This window comes from Oncorhynchus nerka, linkage group LG18 (assembly GCF_034236695.1).
Source record: "Oncorhynchus nerka isolate Pitt River linkage group LG18, Oner_Uvic_2.0, whole genome shotgun sequence".
Lineage (NCBI taxonomy): Eukaryota > Metazoa > Chordata > Actinopteri > Salmoniformes > Salmonidae > Oncorhynchus > Oncorhynchus nerka.
The window spans coordinates 48,233,454-48,251,992 of NC_088413.1; the positions used below are offsets into that span (position 1 = coordinate 48,233,454).

General features: G+C 43.6%; 1 protein-coding gene across 1 annotated transcript in view; it reads left to right on the forward strand.

Moving 5' to 3' along the window:
* Nucleotides 1–18,539, forward strand: part of baz1a (bromodomain adjacent to zinc finger domain, 1A) — a 43,857-nt gene that overhangs the window by 8,985 nt on the left and 16,333 nt on the right. The window contains 18 exon segments of the mRNA XM_029687741.2: nucleotides 1,049–1,189; nucleotides 1,366–1,464; nucleotides 1,591–1,678; nucleotides 1,848–1,982; nucleotides 2,266–2,335; nucleotides 4,096–4,241; nucleotides 4,379–4,474; nucleotides 7,448–7,586; nucleotides 7,780–7,926; nucleotides 8,116–8,211; nucleotides 8,881–9,105; nucleotides 9,228–9,596; nucleotides 10,542–10,793; nucleotides 10,796–11,122; nucleotides 11,797–11,969; nucleotides 15,033–15,178; nucleotides 17,390–17,556; nucleotides 18,021–18,095. Of these exon segments, the coding sequence (XP_029543601.2) occupies nucleotides 1,049–1,189; nucleotides 1,366–1,464; nucleotides 1,591–1,678; nucleotides 1,848–1,982; nucleotides 2,266–2,335; nucleotides 4,096–4,241; nucleotides 4,379–4,474; nucleotides 7,448–7,586; nucleotides 7,780–7,926; nucleotides 8,116–8,211; nucleotides 8,881–9,105; nucleotides 9,228–9,596; nucleotides 10,542–10,793; nucleotides 10,796–11,122; nucleotides 11,797–11,969; nucleotides 15,033–15,178; nucleotides 17,390–17,556; nucleotides 18,021–18,095 (2,891 nt within the window).

Genomic DNA, 18,539 nt, shown 5'->3' on the forward strand with positions numbered 1-18,539 from the left:
GTTGTGAAGAGGCCTCAAACACCTTTCCCCCTCAGGAGACTGAAAAGATTTGGCATGGGTCCTCAGATCCTCAAAAGGTTTTTCAGCTGCACCATCGAGAGCATCCTAACTGGTTGCGTCGCTGCCTGGTATGGCAACTGCTCGGCCTCCGACCGCAAGACTCGTACTGGACTGTTCGCACGACCCTCTGTAATCACTGTGGCCAAGCTTCCTGCCATCCAGGTCCTCTATACCAGGCGATTTCAGAGGAAGGCTCTAAAAGTTATCGAAGACTCTAGCTGCCCCCAGCCATAGTGTTCTCTCTGCTACCGCGCGGCAAGCGCTACAGTAGCGCTAAGTCAAGGTCCAAGAGACTTCTAAACAGCTAGTACCCCAAAGCCATAAGATTCCTGAACATCTAGTCAAATGGATACCCAGACTATTTGCAGTGCCCCCTCACCCCCTCTTTACACCACTGCTTCTCTCTTTTATTCTATACATAGTCACTGTAATAACTCTACCTACATGTACATACTACCTCAAATAACCGGTTTCCCCTCACATTGACTGTATCGGTACCCCCACTGTATATAGTCTCGCTATTGTTATTTTACTGCTGCTCCTTAATTACTTGTTACTTTTACCTCTTCTTATCTGTATTTTTGAAAACTGCATTGTTGGTTAGGGGCTTGTAAGTAAGCATTTCACTGTTGTATTTGGTGCATGTGACTAATAAAATTTGATTTGAGGCTGTAATCGCTGTCAAAGGTGCTTCAACGAAGTACTGAGTGAAGGGTCTGAATACTTATGTAAATGTATATCAGTGTTATATTTTGAATAAATGTTAAATTCCAAACTGGTTTTGCTTTGTCATTGTGGGGTGTTGTGTGTAGATTGGGGGGGGAACTATCTATTTTAGAATTAGACTGTGGATAAGTCTGGGTCTGCATATGTGCTGTATATTGGTAATCAGTGACTTTTGTCTCCCCAAAAGCTGTTATCAAATCCCATATTGGTTCGGCTCTAGTGTTTTTCATTCCATTAAATGTGTTTGGGATCTTTCCTACAGGCAGCCGTGTGAAATCCTGGATGTACAGTCTCCCCACCATTCCAACAAGCCGGTCAATGGGCACTCCAAACTTAAGATGGACGGGGACTCCATAGTCATCAGTGACAGTGATGAGGATATCCCCAAATCAAAGGCCAATGGGTCAGTCCGTAAGATTCGCAATTCAAAGCTGCCTCTGAAATGTCACCCCCAACCCTGGTCAAAAGTAGTGCACTATGTAGGGATTAGGGCGCCGTTGTGAATGCACACAGTCTTTATCCATGTCCATTTTGGCTTTGATAAAAACCTTTTTGGCTCTTCTCCCCTTATGTCTAAAGGAAGAAGAAGAAATCTGTCAACCCTTCTGTGTTCAAGTACAAAGTGCAGCCCATCAAGGAAGGCAGTGAGGCCATATTCACAAAGGCTGGTCAGATGAGGTGAGTCGTGAGACGATACATTTGCCTTTCTGCCAAGCAGCATATGTTGTTATTCGACAGTCAATCCCCCCGTTCTTTTTAAATATAACTAAGCCTTATACCTTCTCTCTTTCGCACTTATTTTAGCCGTAAGAAGAACACGTTTTCACGGGACAGATTAAAGTTGCTGCTCAAACAGCACTGTGAACCACAGAATGGAGTCATCGTGCTCAAGGTATGATTTAACTCTAGAGTTTTAATGAAATGCTAGTTGGTGTTCCTTTTTAAGCAAAAACCATTTAAAATGTGGAAAACAGGATTGTCTTGTCACGTTCATTTGAATCCAGTAACTGTCATTTTTCTCTATAGTGTTGCTTACTGTTTCTTGTTTGTTTCACCCTTAGGCATCAACTGTTTCTAAGTACAAGTTGTCAGAACAGCACTTCTCCCAGTTCTTCCCTGACGAGCCCCCTGTGTTTGTCTTTAGTCCCCCTCCTAAAGGGCGGGGCAAACCCAAGAATGTTTCTTCTCCTGGAGAGGTGAGGATTGGCAATGTCTTCATCCCAAATGGCCCTATGGGCAGGCCTTGGTCAAAAGTTCTGCACCGTATAGGGAATAGGGTGGCGTTTGGGACACATGCCATATGTAGAACTGTTGTCAAGCATTACTCAGTGAAGATATAACCATTTTATTACATTGTAATGATAACTGTTATAATTTTTGGACTTCCATAATGGTTTTCTCCAGTAGACTTGTTCGTAAAGACCTCTATGATTTGTAAAGCTTCTCAAGACTCAATAGCATTTTCATAATTTCCTTTAGATGGGATACAACTTACTGAAAGCAGCAGAGAAGCTTCGTCTGATGCAGCAGAAAGAGGAGATGGCTACGGGTGAGTCCAGTATATTATAGTAGATAATAGTTAGCATGTAAGTGCAAAAACTGGTGCACAGTTGTCATGTAAGTTCTAATGAGACTGTCCCAAGATATGTATGTATGATCCCACAATTTGGCTGCCATGTGTAGAGTGCATTCGGAAAGTATTCAGACCCCTTGCCTTTTTCCACATTTTGTTACAGCCTTGTTCTAAAATGTATTAAATATTTTTCCACCTCACCAATCTACTCACAATAACCCATAATGACAAAGCAAAGACAGGTTTTTAGACATTTTTGGTAATGTATTTAATGTTTCTTTTTAAAAAGACCTTATTTAAGTATTCAGACCCTTTGCTCAAACTTGAACTCAGGTGCATGCTGTTTCTATTGATCATCATTGAGATGTTTCTACAACTTGATTGTAGTCCACCTGTGGTAAATTCAATTGATTCGACATGATATGGAAAGGCACACCTGTGTTTTTAAGATCCCGCAGTTGACAGTGCATGGCAAAGCACAACCAAGCCACAAGGTCGAAAGAATTGTCCATAGAGCTCCGAGACAGTTTTGTGTCGCGGCACAGATCTGGGGAAGGGTACCAAAACATTTCTGCCGCATTAAGGGTCCCCAAGAACACAGTAGCCTCTATTTTTCTTAAATGGAACAAGTTTGGAACCACCAAGACTCTTTCTAGAGCTGGCTGCTCAGCCAAACTCAGCAATCGGGGAGAAGGTCCTTGGCCAAGAACCCGATGGTCACTCTGACAGAGCTCCAGTGTTTCTCTGTGGAGATGGGAGAACCTTCCAGAAGGACAACCATCTCTGCAGCACTCCACCAATTAGGCCTTTATGCTAATGGCCAGCTGGAAGCCACTCCTCATTAAAAGGCACATGAAAGCCTGCTTGGATTTTACTGAAAGGTACCTGAAGGACTCTCAAACAATGAGAAACAATATTCTCTGGTCTGATGAAACCAAGATTGAAGTATTTTGCCTGAATGCCAAGCTTCACATCTGGAGGTAACCTGGCACCATCCCTACGGTTAAGCATTGTGGTGGTAGCCTCATGCTGTGGTGATGTTTTTCAGCGACAGGGACTAGGAAACTAGTCAGCATCGAGGGAAAGATAAATGGAGCAAATTTGAGGTCCTTGATGAAAACCTGCTCGAGAGCACTCAGGACCTCAGACTGGGGTGAAGGTTAACCTTCCAACAGGACAACGACCCTAAGCACACAGCCAAAACAACGCAGGAGTGGCTTTGAGAAGTCTCAATGTCCTTGAGTGGCCCAGCCAGAGCCCAGACTTGAACATCTCTGGAGAGATCTGAAAATAGCTGTGCAGCGACACTCCCCATCCAACCTGACAGAGCTTGACAGGATCTGCAGAGAAGAATGGGAGAAACTCCCCAAATACATGTTTGCTAAGCTTATAGCGTCATACCAAAGAAGACTTGAGGCTGTAGTCGCTGTCAAAGGTGCTTCAACAAAGTACTGAGTAAAGGGTCTGAATACTTATGTAAATGTGATATTTCCTTTTATTTTTTTAATACATTTACAAAAACATCAACCTGTTTTTGCTTTGTCATTTTGGGGTGTTGTGTGTAGCTTGATTAGGGGTGAAACAGATGTAATCTGTTTTAGAATAAGGCTAATGTAACAATGAATACTGGGTTCTGAATACTTTCCGAATGCACTGTATCTATATATCCAGAATAGTCCAGAACAGTCACATTTAAATCCATATGTTTTAGTTACAACAATATCTATTTTGCTCAGCACTTGAGAAGGCCAAGCTGAAGAGGGAGAAAGAAGATAATCTGGAAGCCAAAAAGAAAGAGAAGGAGGACAAAGAAAAGAAGAGGGAAGAGATGAAGAAGATGTTTGAAGAGGAGAAGCAGAGGAGGAAAGTGGAGAAGGAAAAAGTGAGTTGTTATGAGGAACTTTTCTTTGGATCAATTTCATTGTTTAATTTACATTTGATTTGTACACCATACAACTTCTTATGTCTCATTTTACTTAATATAGGTTATACTGTCTATATCATTATACTGTATTGCAGGAGAGGGAGAAGCTGAAGGAGGAAAAGAAGCAATATGCAGAGCGACTGAAGATATGGAGCAAACCCAGAGAAGACTTGGAGTGTGAAGACCTGAAGGTGAGCAGCCCCAGAACATCCTTAGCTTGTCTTTATTTGGCCTCATCCTCTATAGTTGAAACATGTTTACATTTTCTATTAAATACAATAGTTTTGTTTTCCTGGGCCCAGAGCTGTTTGTGCTGTATATCCAGTTCATATCGGCAGTATGAGTTAGCTATACAGCACAAACGCACCTGGGACCAATGTTCCCTCAATTTTTCAGCACTGAGCAAATTTCAGCTCTGCTGAGCGCAAATTCAGATTTTGGTGCAACTGCCAGCGTGCCGTTACTGTGAATACTGAGGCTGTACCCGTTTTAAGTTAGTTTCAGACAGTGGTCCAGTAGGCTACTGTGGCAATTTGATTGTAATGTAGGCCTACCAGTGGCCTACCATAAAAAACAATTTAGAAAATGCATCCCGTAACATTTTAACATGGAAATAGCTGTTCTATCATTCAGCCTACAGTAGCTGTCAATGTGTGATGTTCAATGTAGGCCTACATTCCATGAGACTTTTGAACAAAACATGCAGAGCTTGACCTGTTTATCCACTTGTCCTTCAGACAAGCAGGTGACAATGTTTTATGTATGAAACTACTTTACAAAATAAAATGCATTATTACAGAGAATCAGACTAATTATGCTACTCTTTGCATATTGGTCACTTGGCTTATTCAAGCCTGTCTCAAAATACAATACTGCCCCTTTAAGACAAAAAAACTCTTAACCTCACTTGCTTTTCCAAGACTGCTAGAAATGTACATGTTTTGTGCTCTTGTTGGAAGCAATCTCTCCCCCCATTGCTGACTACAAAACATATATAACTGGGCTAAGAAGTCACTAACTAGCAAAGGATATGAACAAATGTGCGCGTATGACTACTCTCGCAAGTTGAAATGGCTTGTTAGAAACGTATGGGTTCGTAGCTTCATCCCCGTAGCGTGCACACCCACAAACACCAATTGATTAATGGACTGCTGAATGCGCACTACCGTTCAAAAGTTTGGGGTCACTTAGAAATGTTTTTTTTTTTTTTTAAGAAAAGCACATTTTTTTCCATTTACAATAACATCAATGATCAGAAATACAGTGTAGACATTGTTAATGTTGTAAATGACTATTGTAGCTGGGAACAGCTGATTTCTAATGGAATATCTACATAGGCGTACAGAGGCCCATTATCAGCAACCATCACTCCTATGTTCCAGTGGCACTTTGTTAGCTAATAAGTTTATAATTTTAAAAGGCTAATTGATCATTAGAAAACCCTTTTGCAATTGTTAGCACAGCTGAAAATTATTGTTCTGATTAAAGAAGCCATAAAACTGGCCTTTAGACTAGTTGAGTATCTGGAGCATCAGCATTTGTGGGTTTGATTTCAAGCTCAAAATGGCCAGAAACAAGACCTTTCTTCTGAAATTCGTTAGTCTATTCTTGTTCTGAGAAATGAAGGCTATTCCATGCAAGAAATTGCTGAAGATCTCGTACAACGCTGTGTACTACTCCCTTCACAGAACAGCTCAAACTGTCTCTAACCAGAATAGAAAGAGTGGGAGGCCCCGGTGCACAACTGAGCAAGAGGACCAGTGGCCTACCATCAACATTAGTCTAGTTTGAGAAACAGACACCTCACAAGTCCTCAACTGGCAGCTTCATTAAATAACATCTGCAAAACACCAGTCTCAACATCAACAGTGAAGAGGCCACTCTGGGATGCTGGCCTTCTAGGCAGAGTTCCTCTGTCCAGTGTGTGTGTCCTTTTGCCCATCTTAATCTTTTATTTTTATTGGCCAGTCTGAGATATGGCTTTTTCTTTGCAACTCTGCCTTGAAGGGCAGCATCCCAGAGTCATCTCTTCACTGAGAGATCTGGCTGTAATAAAGAGATTCTCAGCTTCTTTTTTTCTCTGCTCCAAAAAACAATTGCTGCAGGCTCTACTTTAGTCTAATCTTGATTATTGTCCAGGCGTTTGGTCCAGTGCTGCAAGGAAAGACATAGTTAAGCTGCAGCAGACCCAGAACAGAGCGGCACGTTTTGCTCTTCATTGTAATCCGAGGGCTGATATAAATACTACACATGCCAATCTCTCTTGGCTAAGAGTTGAGGAGAGAGTGACTGCATCACTACTTTTTATAAGAAACAATGTGTTGACAATCCCAAATTGTTTGCGTAGGCAACTTACACACAGCTCTGACACACACACTTATCCCACCTTACATTCCACCAGGGGTCTTTTTTACAGTCCCCAAATCCAGAACCAATTCAAGAGGGTGTAAGGTATTTTTTTAGAGCCCTTCTTGCATGGAGCTTCCTTCCATCTCATATTGCTCAAATAAACAGCAAACCTGGTTTCAAAAAACAGATAAAGCAACACCTGTTTTGTGTGGACCCCAGGAAGAGTAGCTGCTGCTTTTGCAATAGCTAATGGGATCCTAATAAAATGCCAATACCAAATGGCAATAGTCTATTTGCATATAGGCCTACTACAGCTCTGATTGGTTATGCCGTACCGGTCTGTGTAGAGTACAGGCTGAGTCTTGCATGTCATTGCAATAGAATCCTGCTCTGACTCGTTCTGCCTACAATAATGTATTGCGTACTAAGTACTGTACGTTGCATAAAAAGTGGCTAATATTGCATCGATTTGATCACAATTCCCACAGTAAAGAGACTGGGTTTCCCCCGTTAGTTAACACTATCAATCTCGTGCTTTTCTGCGCGGGCCGATATTTATTCTGCATGACAGTCCTGAGGAGCTATGCGCACGCACACTGCTTAGAGGGAACATTGTCTGGGACCATGCTAGTTATTAGGGGGTTGGGACACGATCAAGTTTGGGAAACATTGTCCTAAATGTTCTCTAAATTGGTATGTGGGATTGACTGAATGGTATAACCATTATTGTTAAATGACTTGTTCTCAATGAATTACTAGTTATGTAAAGAATATTTAGGCTCCTGACTCACTCTCCTTTATGGCTTCATGTCTAGAATCTCCCAGCCCCAGTCCCAGTGAAGACCCGTCTGCATGCAGAGCTATTTGGCGACGCCCTCATGGTACTGGAATTCCTCAAAGCTTTTGGAGAGCTCTTTGACCTGAAGGATGAGTTTCCAGAAGGCATCACACTCGGTGAGAAACACTGGCAAAACGTATTTTTAGTCACCGGTCCTGCACCTTTTTAGTTTTATCACCCATGTTTGCTTTTTGAGTATAGTTTGTCAATGCTTGTGTGAAAGTACGCTGGTACAGTGACCGTCTGGTTGTGGGTGTTGGCGTGTGTGAAGAGTTTTCTGACTGTGGGGCCCTTGTCTCTGTGTTCCAGAGGTGCTGGAGGAGGCCCTAGTGGGGTCGGACCCTGAGGGGCCGCTGTGTGAGCTGCTCTTCTTCTTCCTGTCGGCCATATTCCAGGCCCTGGCTGAGGAGCAGGAGGAGGTGGCCCGCGACCAGGTGGCTGAGGCGGACGCCAAAGGTAGGGATAGAAACGGACCTCCACAACACTTGTTTAGTATCAACTAGTAAACCCATTGTGATTGTTCACCAAATAGACTTTGGATGTTATCAATGGTGACATTTCATCCAGGATATAGGATTGACTGACTTTTAGCATCATGGTGAAATCTTAGTTTTCATTGAGGTAAATCGTCTTCCTTGTTGGCAGATCTGAGTGAGGCCCTGGATGATGATGCGGACCCCACCCAGTCAGCCATCAGTGCTGTGGCTTCTCTGGCTGCTGCCTGGCCTCAGCTGCATCAAGGTGAGAGAAGGACAACAGTCTTTAATATAGTCAATGTTCATATACAACTATTTGATTTTTTTTTATTTTGTACTGAGAGCCTGACTCTACTGCAGTGGCTCCCAAAATGGGGGGGCGCTCCCTGGGGGGAGATGAGGGGACGGTACGGGGGGGGGGGACAACGATAACTGTCTGGCTTTAAACTTACTCTTGGAAGTTGTAATAGTAGAATGCAGAAAGTGCAATTTCTCAATTGGGTAGTGTATCAGTTCCTCTTGTCTTAGAGCTATTTATAACTTGTCAGAAATGTCCAGATCAACTAGCCCATGTCAGCCTCTGTTTTAGATTTTTTTTTTGCCCATAGATAATGTAATTTTTAATTCTCAAATATCACGTGAATACACATTAGACATTGCAAATGTATTGCATGAAAATAAGCTTGAAACCTGCAAGATTCTCTCCACCAACAAGAGGGGTGTGAACAGTTTATGAACCGTGTTTGTTCCCATAGAAATAGACATGGCACGCGCAGGATGTTCCCCAATGCTATGAGGGGGGGCCCCGAGTGATGACGTTTGGGAACCCCTGCTCTACTGCACATGACTCGGGTCTCCATAGGATGCAGTCTTTAACTATATACAGTAGTATAAACAATAACTATACAGTGCATGACTCTGTCGGTGTCTGTAGGCTGCAGTCTGAAGCAGTTGGACCTGGACAGCTGTACTCTGTCCGAGATCCTGAGGCTGCACATCCTGGCATCGGGGGCCGACTGTAACTCCGCAAACTCCAAGTTCCGCTACCAGAAACAGGGAGGCTTCGGCTCTACAGACGACCCCTGTGTTGAGCTGAGACTGGCTAACCCGGCTCTGATCAAGAGGCTTTCCTGCACTGCTGTCTATGACCTGCTGCCAGGTGAGACTGAGAGACACACACCGATTGAAGCCACATGACTTTGGGTAACACTGCAGTGATCGTACAGGGTTAACGCCTTGAGTGTAGCATGAGTTTAATGGATCTGTGGTGTTCTGTCCCAGGTGAGAAGCTGAAGATCCTCCATGCGTTGTGTGGTAAGCTGCTGACTCTGGTGTCTACCAGGGACTTCATAGAGGACAGCGCTGACGAGCAGAGACAGGCCAAGCAGGAGCTCAGGGAACTGAAGGCTGAGCAGCACCGCAGAGAGAGGGAGGAGGCTGCCTTCAGAGTCCGCAAGAGGAAGGAGGAGAAGTTGAAAGAACAGGAGATGAAACTGAAAGAGCTGAAAGACAAACATGAGAAGCTGATGGAAGACGAAGGAAGAAATGGCTACATGAAGACGGAAGAGATGAACACCAGTACTGAGAGCCATGGGGAAGTGAAGACCGAGGATGAAGAGGAGCAGACAACCAACAGCAAGACTAAGAAGCGTAAGTAATAGCCTTCAGTCCTCTTACCCTAGATGTACATACTACTAGCAATTAGAGGTCGACTGATTATGATTTTTCAACGCCGATACCGATTATTGGAGGACCAAAAATTTAAAATAAAAAAAATTAAATGTATTTGTAATAATGACAATTACAACAAAACTGAATTAACACTTATTTTAACATCATATAATACATCAATAAAATCAATTTAGCCTCAAGTAGATAATGAAACATGTTCAATTTGTTTTAAATAATGCAAAAACAGTGTTGGAGAAGAACGTAAAAGTGCAATATGTGCTATGTGCTAGCACAAAAGTGCTGTTTGAATGAATGTTTACGCGCCTGCTTCTGCCTACCACCACTCAGTGAGATGCTTGTATGCTCAGTCAGATTATATGCAAAGCAGGACACGTTAGATAATATCTAGTAATATTATCAACCATGTGTAGTTAACTAGTGATGATTGATTGTTTTTTATAAGTTTAATGCTAGCTAGCAACTTACCTTGGCTTACAGCATTTGCGTAACAGGCAGCCTCCTTGTGGAGTGCAACGAGAGAGAGAGGCAGGTCTTTATTGCGTTGGACTAGTTAACTGTATGGTTGCAAGACTGGATCCCCCGAGCTGACAAGATGAAAATCTGTCGTTCTGCCCCTAGGCCGTCATTGAAAATAAGAATGTGTTCTTAACTGACTTACCTAGTTCATTAATTAAGCCCTAATTAATCGGCCATTCCGATTAATCGATCAACCTCTACTAGCAATCCTAGAAGGCTTTCATGTAGTGTGACTCGATCAATTGTTGTGGTGAACAGTAAAATTAATGCAAATGTTTTGGAACTGGAATGTTAAACAGTTCTGTGGTCCAGGTCTAAATGCTGTAAACTATTTTCCCCTTTGGTTAGTCTCATTATTGCCATTCTAACATAGACATTTGATTTCAGCCATAGAGAAAGAATGTAATCCCAAGGAGAAGCAGCCTAAAGACGAGCCTAAAGAGGTGAGCCCAGAGGAGCTTGCTCAGCAGCAGCAGAGGGAGAAGGAGCTCCAGGAGAAGATTCAGAAGGCTGCAGCCTGCACCTATATCCTCCCCCTGGGGCGCGACCGCCTCTACCGCCGCTACTGGCTCTTCCCCTCCACACCAGCCCTCTTCGTGGAGGACGACTACTTCGGCCTGACAGAGGACATGTTGGAACCCCCCAGGAGCCAGCCAAGGCTGAGGGGATGGAGGAGTCTCCGAACAAGGCCAGAGAACCAGAGGACCTCTCCCAGACAGGCTGTACCCCAGGCCCTGTCTCCAAACCTGTCCTCCCAGCCCTTGTCCAGAGCAGCTCTGCTCCCCCAGTGAACCGTCCTAACCGGTGGGCCTTCTACAGCAGTCCCCAGGAGGTGGAAATGCTGCTTGAGGCCCTGAACCCACGGGGCCACAGGGAGAGCAGCTTGAAGGAGGCCCTGGTGCAGGAGAAAGAACGTATTGCGCAGCTCCTCGGTACCGCTGCAGCAGCTGATCGCTACCACCGCACAGGTACTGACTACTACAGTCCACCAGACTATAGAGGAGAGGCCTCTGGCTATAGCAACTTGATCCAAATGGCCAATCTCTTTCTATCAACAGGCTGTGTTTACACAGGCAGCCCAATTCTGATATCCCCCCCCCCCCCTAATGTTTCTTTTGACCATTCAGATCTGCGAAAGATCAAGTAGATAGCTAGGTAGCTGTTTAGCTTTCTGGCAATTAGTAAGCTAGTTAGCTACCCCATGTTCTTCTCAAATTGTCAACAGAGTAGCTAGCAAGGCCAGTCGCGTTCCCAGGAATCAGATGTATATCTGATTTTTAAACCACTATAAATGTAGCTTGAAATATCAGATTCCATGTCCTTTTTGCTGTTCAGACTGAATGACAAAAGAACGGTTTCGAATCGGATATGCAAGAAATTGGGATTTGAGTCACTTCAAACTGCCAATGTGAACAAGGCTTTAGTTGGAAAAATATCAGAATTGGGCTGCCTGTGTAAACACAGCCCAGTTGTCACTGACTCCATGTGGACTCAGGTCCACTGGCTTGCCTTACTGCACTTCAGCAGAGAATCACTGAATGATTGATTGACTGAATGAGTGAGTGATGGTTTTCAATTCAAGTGTTCCTACTGTATGTTTGGTATATTCACTGTTTTGCCTATATGTTTTTTTTGTTTGCAGATATTAAAGCAGAGGCTGCTGGTAGCAAAGTGGTCTCGGCCAGGTCCAAGGCTGCCCCTGCTCTACTAGAAGGCACAGCGGCTCCTGCTGAGAAGTTCATGGGCAACAGGCTGAGAGACCTGCTGCTAGATATAGAGGACCGCATCTACCAGGGTACACTGGGTCAAATCAAGGTTAGGAGTAGTGGTGGCTATTCGGCATGATAAATGTCCAATAGGGTGGTGGCAGGGTAGATGTCTGAGGGGGTGAAAATGTCAGGGGGGTGGGGGGCAGGTACTGAACTTGTGGTGGCTATTCAGCAGGCTGATGGTCTGGGGTTAGAAGCTATTGGTCAATCTGTTCCTTTTAGCCATGATGCGCCTTTACTGCTGTGTCTGAGTGATGGAAGCAGGGAGAACAGGCTATGTATGCTGTAGCGTTAAGATTTCCCTTCACTGGAACTAAGGGGCCCAGCACAAACCATGAAAAACAGCCCCAGACCATTATTCCTCTTCCACCAAACTTTACAGTTGGCACTATGTGTTTGGGCAGGTAGTGTTCTCCTGGCATCCTCCAAACCCACATTTGTCTTTCGGACTGCCAGACGGTGAAGCGTGATTCATCACTCCAGAGAACCCGTTTCCACTGCTCCAGAGTCTAATTGAGGCAAGCTTTACACCACTACAGCCGACGCTTGGCATTGCGCATGGTGATATTAGGCTTGTGTGCGGCTGCTCTGCCATGGAAACCCGTTTCATGAAGCTCCCAATGAACAGTTCTTGTACTGACGTTGTTTTCAGGCAGTTTGGAACTTGGTAGTGAGTGTTGCAACAGATGACAGACCACTTTTATGCATTTCAGAACTTGGCGTTTCTGTTCTGAGCTTGTGTGGCCTACCACTTTGCGGCTGAGCCGTTGTTGCTCCTAGGTGTTTCCACTTCACAATAACAGTACTTCTACGTTCAAAGTTACTGACCTCTTCAGTAAGGCCATTCTACTGCCAATGTTTGTCTATGGAGATTGCATGGCTGTGCTCTATTCTCTACACCTGTAAGCAACGGGTGTGGCTGAAATAACCAAATCCAGTAATTTGAAGGGGTGAACACATACTTTTGTGTATAAACGTGAAGTGTTGGTCCCATGTTTCATGAGCTGAAATAAAAGATCTCAGAAATCTTGCATACACACACAAAGATTATTTTTCTCTTTGTGGACAAATTTGTTTACATCCCTGTTAGTGAGCATTTCTCCTTTGCCAAGATAATCCATCCACCTGACTGGTGTGGTATATCAAGAAGCTGATGAAACAGCATGATCATTACACAGGTGCACCTTCGAATCAAATTAATTCTATATAGCCCTTCATACATCAGCTGATATCTCAAAGTGCTGTACAGAAACCCAGCCTAAAACCCCAAACAGCAAGCAATGCAGGTGTAGAAGCACGGTGGCTAGGAAAAACTCCCTAGAAAGGCAAAAACCTAGGAAGAAACCTAGAGAGGAACCAGGCTATGTGGGGTGGCCAGTCCTCTTCTGGCTGTGCCGGGTGGAGATTATAACAGAACATGGCCAAGATGTTCAAATGTTCATAAATGACCAGCATGGTCCAATAATAATAAGGCAGAACAGTTGAAACTGGAGCAGCAGCACGGCCAGGTGGACTGGGGACAGCAAGGAGTCATCATGTCAGGTAGTCCTGAGGCATGGTCCTAGGGCTCAGGTCCTCCGAGAGAAAGAAAGAGAATTAGAGAGAGCACACTTAAATTCACACAGGACACCGAATAGGACAGGAGAAGTACTCCAGATATAACAAACTGACCCTAGCCCCCCGACACATAAACTACTGCAGCATAAATACTGGAGGCTGAGACAGGAGGGGTCAGGAGACACTGTGGCCCCATCCGAGGACACCCCCGGACAGGGCCAAACCGGAAGGAAGCACCTTGTGCTGGGGAGAATAAAAGGCCACTCTAAAATGTGCAATTTGTCACTTAACACAATGCCACTGATGTCTCAAGTTTTGAGGGAGCCTGCCGGAATGTCTACCAGAGCTGTTGGTCAGAGTATTGCATATTAATTATTTCTCTACCATAAGCCTCAACATCGCTTGAGAGAATTCGATAGTATGTCCATCTGACCTCACAACTGCAGACCACATGTATGGTGTTGTGTGGGTGAGCTGTTTGCTGATGTCAACGTTGTGAAGAGCGTGCCCTATGGCGGTGGTGGGGTAATGGTAGGGGCATGCATAAGCTACAGACAAACAACAAAATTGCATTTTATCGATGGTAATTTGAATGCACAGAAATACTATGACGAGATCCTGAGGCCGATTTTGTTTTAAGGTATCTGTGACCAACAGATGCATATCTTTTTCCCAGTCATGTGAAATCCATAGATTAAATTCTAATGAATTTATTTAAGTTGACTGATATCCTTATATGAAGTGTAACTTTTGTAATTGTTTTATGTTGCGTTTATACTTTTGTTGAAGTCCCCCATAACAATGAATGCTGCCTCCCGGGTATGTAGTCTCCAGCTTGTTCAGGGTCCAATTAAGATATTTTTATATATTTTTGGTGTGTCAGAGGAAGGCCAGAAAAATTGTCAAGTCACCCAAGTCCTAGTTCTCTCTGCTACTGCTTTGTTGGCCAGAGAGCCCTCTTCCTATCCTCTTAATGAACTGTAAAACCCTCTGTGTATAATCTAGGTACCAAAGGCATTTTTAACAGCTTCTACCCCCAAGCCAGAAGACTGCTGAACAATTAATGAAATGGCCACCGGACTATTTACATTTACACTGCTGCTACTCGCTGTTTATTATCTATCCATAGTCACTTTACCCATACCTACATGTACAAATGACCTCGACTAACCTGTACCCCTGCACATTGACTCGGTACCGGTACCTCTTGTATATAGCCTCGTTATTGTTACTTTTTATTATTTTTTACTTTATTGGACTGCATTGTTGGTTAAGGGCTTGTAAGTAAGCATTTCACGGTAAGGTCTACACCAAATTTGATATGAGATGCAGTAAAAAATCAGTTCTTCATTGTTAGTAATGATTAGGTATTTGACGACAAAATGAATGAGCTGTTATGAGGGATTTATATACAGTGGTAGGCAGAGTTATGAATTGAATCTGAATGCTTTCCAATTTTCCTCCCAAACTTGAGAAATGAACATGTAATTTTCAGGAAATGAGAACATTGGTGACTATTTGATGACATCTCTGGTTTGGTCATGTATTGTAGGTGATGGAGAGGAGTGAGTGGAGGAAAGCACTGGAGGAAGGCCACTATGAACTACTGAGCCCCGAGTTGAAGGAGAATGGTTTTGGGAAAGGAGAGAACGGTGACGTGGAGAAAATGGACATCAATTTTAACGTGAAAAAAGACGGGTAAATGCTGTACATCCACCACATTATGGTCTGAATTTTGTACTACTGTCTCAAATTGTGCACCAAGAGGTTAACTAGATATAATAAATACCCAATAATACACAATACCCAATAATGACAAAGCAAAAAAAGATTTTTAGACATTTTTGCAATTTTATAAATGCACTGAAATATCACATTTGCATTAGTATTCAGACCCTTTACTCAGTACTTTGTTGATGCACCTTGGGCAGCAATTACAACCTAGAGTCTTCTTGGGTATGACGCAACAAGCTTGTCACACCTATGTTGGAGGGGGTTCTCCCATTCTTATCTGCAGATCCTCTCAAGCTCTGTCGAGTCTGATAGTGAAGGGTCTGAATAATTACGTAAATTAGGTATTTATATTTTTTATCCCCCTTTTTCTTCCAAATTTCGTGATTACAATCTTGTCGCAACTCCCCAACGGGCTCAACAAGAGAGGCAAAGGTTGAGACATACGTCCCCCGAAACATGACCCGCCGTGCTTCTTAACACCCGCTCGCTTATCCCGAAATCCAGCTGCACCAAACACCGTTCAACTGACTGCTGAATTCAGCCTGCAGGCTCCCGGCCCATCACAATGAGTCACTAGAGCACAATGAGCGAATTAAAGCCCCCCTGGCAAAACCCTCCCCTAACCCAGACGATGCTGTGCCAATTGTGCGCCGCCCTTTGGGATTGGCCGGTTGTGACACAGCTTGGGATCGAACACCAGGCTGTTGTGACACCGATGTACCACTTGGGAGGCTTGTTTTTTTATTTTTAATAAATTAACAAAAATGTCTGAACTGGTTTTCGCTTTGTCATTATGGGGTATTGTGTAGATTGAGGGAAAAAACATTTAACAGGCTGTAAGGTAACACAATGTAGAAAAGGTCTAAGTGTCTGAATTCTATCCAAATGCACTGTATTAAAAAAAGTATGTGGACACCCCTTCAAATTGGTGGATTTGGCAGTTTTAGCCACACTTGTTGCTGAAAGGTGTGTAAAATCAAGCACACCGCCATGCAATCTCCATAGACAAACACTGGCAGTAGAATGGTCTTACTGAGCTCAACGACTTTCAACGTGGCACCATCATAGGATTCCATCTTTCCAACAAGTCAAATTTCTGCCCTCCTAGAGCTGCCCCTGTCAACTGTAAGTGCTGTTATTGTGGCTCACGCTTAACAATCTGGCAGTTATATGGACTAATCTGGGTTTGGCGGATGCCAGCAGAACGCTACTTGCCCCAATGCGTAGTGCCAACTGTAGACTTTGGAGGAGGAATACTTGCCCAGGGCTGTTTTTCATGGTTTGGGCTAGGTTCCTTTGTTCCTGTGAAGGGAAATCTTAATGCTACAGCATGCAATGACATTATAGACAATTCTGTGCTTCCAACTTTGTGGCAACAGTTTAGGAAAGGACCTTTCCTGTTGCAGCATGACAATTCCCCTACGCACAACACAAGGCCCATAGAGATATGGTTTGTCAAGATTGGTGTGGAAGAACTTGCTGGCCTGCACAAAGCCCTGACCTCAACCCCATCGAACACCTTGGGATGAATTGGAAAGCAGACTGCGAGCCAGCCTAATCGCCCAACATCAGTGCCCAACCTCACTAATTTCTTGTGACTGAATGCTGCGTGGACTTGCTTCCAATGTTCCGAAATCTAGTGGAAAGCCTTCCCAGAAGAGTGGAGGCTGTTATAGCAGCAAAGGGGGAGACCAACTCCATATTAATGCCCATGATTTTGGAATGAGATGTTCCACGAGCAGGTGTCCACGTACTTTTCTTCATGTAGTGTATATATTTTATTGACTCCCAGAGACGAGAAAGCATAGGATCAGTAAAAAAGCATGTGCAGGTTGAATATTTCGTTGGTCAGGTTCCAGGAGCTGATGGGAGAGACCAACAGGTTAGCTAGATAGAAATATGGTTACAGTGAGTTAATTAAGAAAAGGCATAGGTACCAGACAAGTAAAAATTTGATATTGAACTTGTTTTTCATATGGTTTGAATAGAGAAGCTCATGTCCTCAAATGGCAACAGCTGGTTCAATAAGAGTTCCATATTCCACATAGCTTTCTGTATTTTCTTTACTCATTATTTCATCCCCACTGTATCTTTGACACCCAGAGGAAGATCTTTGTTGACACCCAGAGGACACCCACAGTTGAACACAGTCTCTTTGTCTGCTCCATGTTCCAGTTTACAGGTGTCATTGTTCAGGATACAGGAGCTAAAGGGGGAGAGTATGAACGCTGCCTCCAGCCCCAGTACCCCTCAGCTGGTCAACAACACAGTCCACTACCTGGCTCAGGCCCTGGCCCACATCCAACAGGGCATCGAGAGGAAGTTCCTCAAGGCTCCACTGGGTAGGCCAGCAAAACTCACAGAACTTTCTGTAGAGAAGCGGTATTGTCCTTATTGCACCCTATTCCCTTTAAAGTGCACTACTTTTGACCGGAGCCCATAGAGAATAGGGTGCCATTTTGGACACAGTGTGCATTGTATTAACTTTGAGCTGCAGATTAAGGCATTCAAAAATGTAAATTGAGAATCTCTATTAAAATGCTGTTTAGGTCAAACTTTTGGTCACCGAAACCTTTAATCAGAGCATCTCATAACAGACCGTAACTGCCAGACTGGCAGGGAATAAGTGCCACCTGTGATTTAATGTCTGCTCAGACCTGTATTTTTCACACACTAAACTGGTCATTAGAAAGGTCCATGCTTATTACATTTTAGTGTTTAGAGCTGTTAATGATATGATGTTCAAATGTATCTTGTGGACGGTCATGGCAAACCAGTGCCTCATCTTATGTTGTCCCCTCAACAGGAGATGAAGACTCTAAGAAGGACCAGAAGGCAAAGAAGAGAGACAAGAAGAAAGATGAGGATCAAAACAGTGAAGGTAAGGCTGATGGCAAGCAAGGAAGGCAAAATCAGCACTATGGATTATATCTATACACACCCAGTACCAAGGTTTATTTTTACTATTTTCTACATTGTAGAGTAATAGTGATGATATCAAAACTATGAAATAACACGTGGTAACCAAAAAAGTGTTAAACAAATCAAAATATATTTGAGGTTCTTCAAAGTTGCCACCGTTTGCCTTGACAGCTTTGCATACTCTTAGCATTCTCTAAACTAGCTTCATGAGGTAGTCATCTGGAATGCATTTCATTTAACAGGTGTGCCTGGTTAAAAGTCCATTTGTGGAATGTCTTACCTTTTACTGCGTTTGAGCCAATCAGTTGTGTTGTGACAAGGTAGGGGTGGTATACAGAAGAGCCCTATTTGTTTAAAAGACCAAGTCCATATTATGGCAAGAACAGCTCAAATAAGCAAAGAG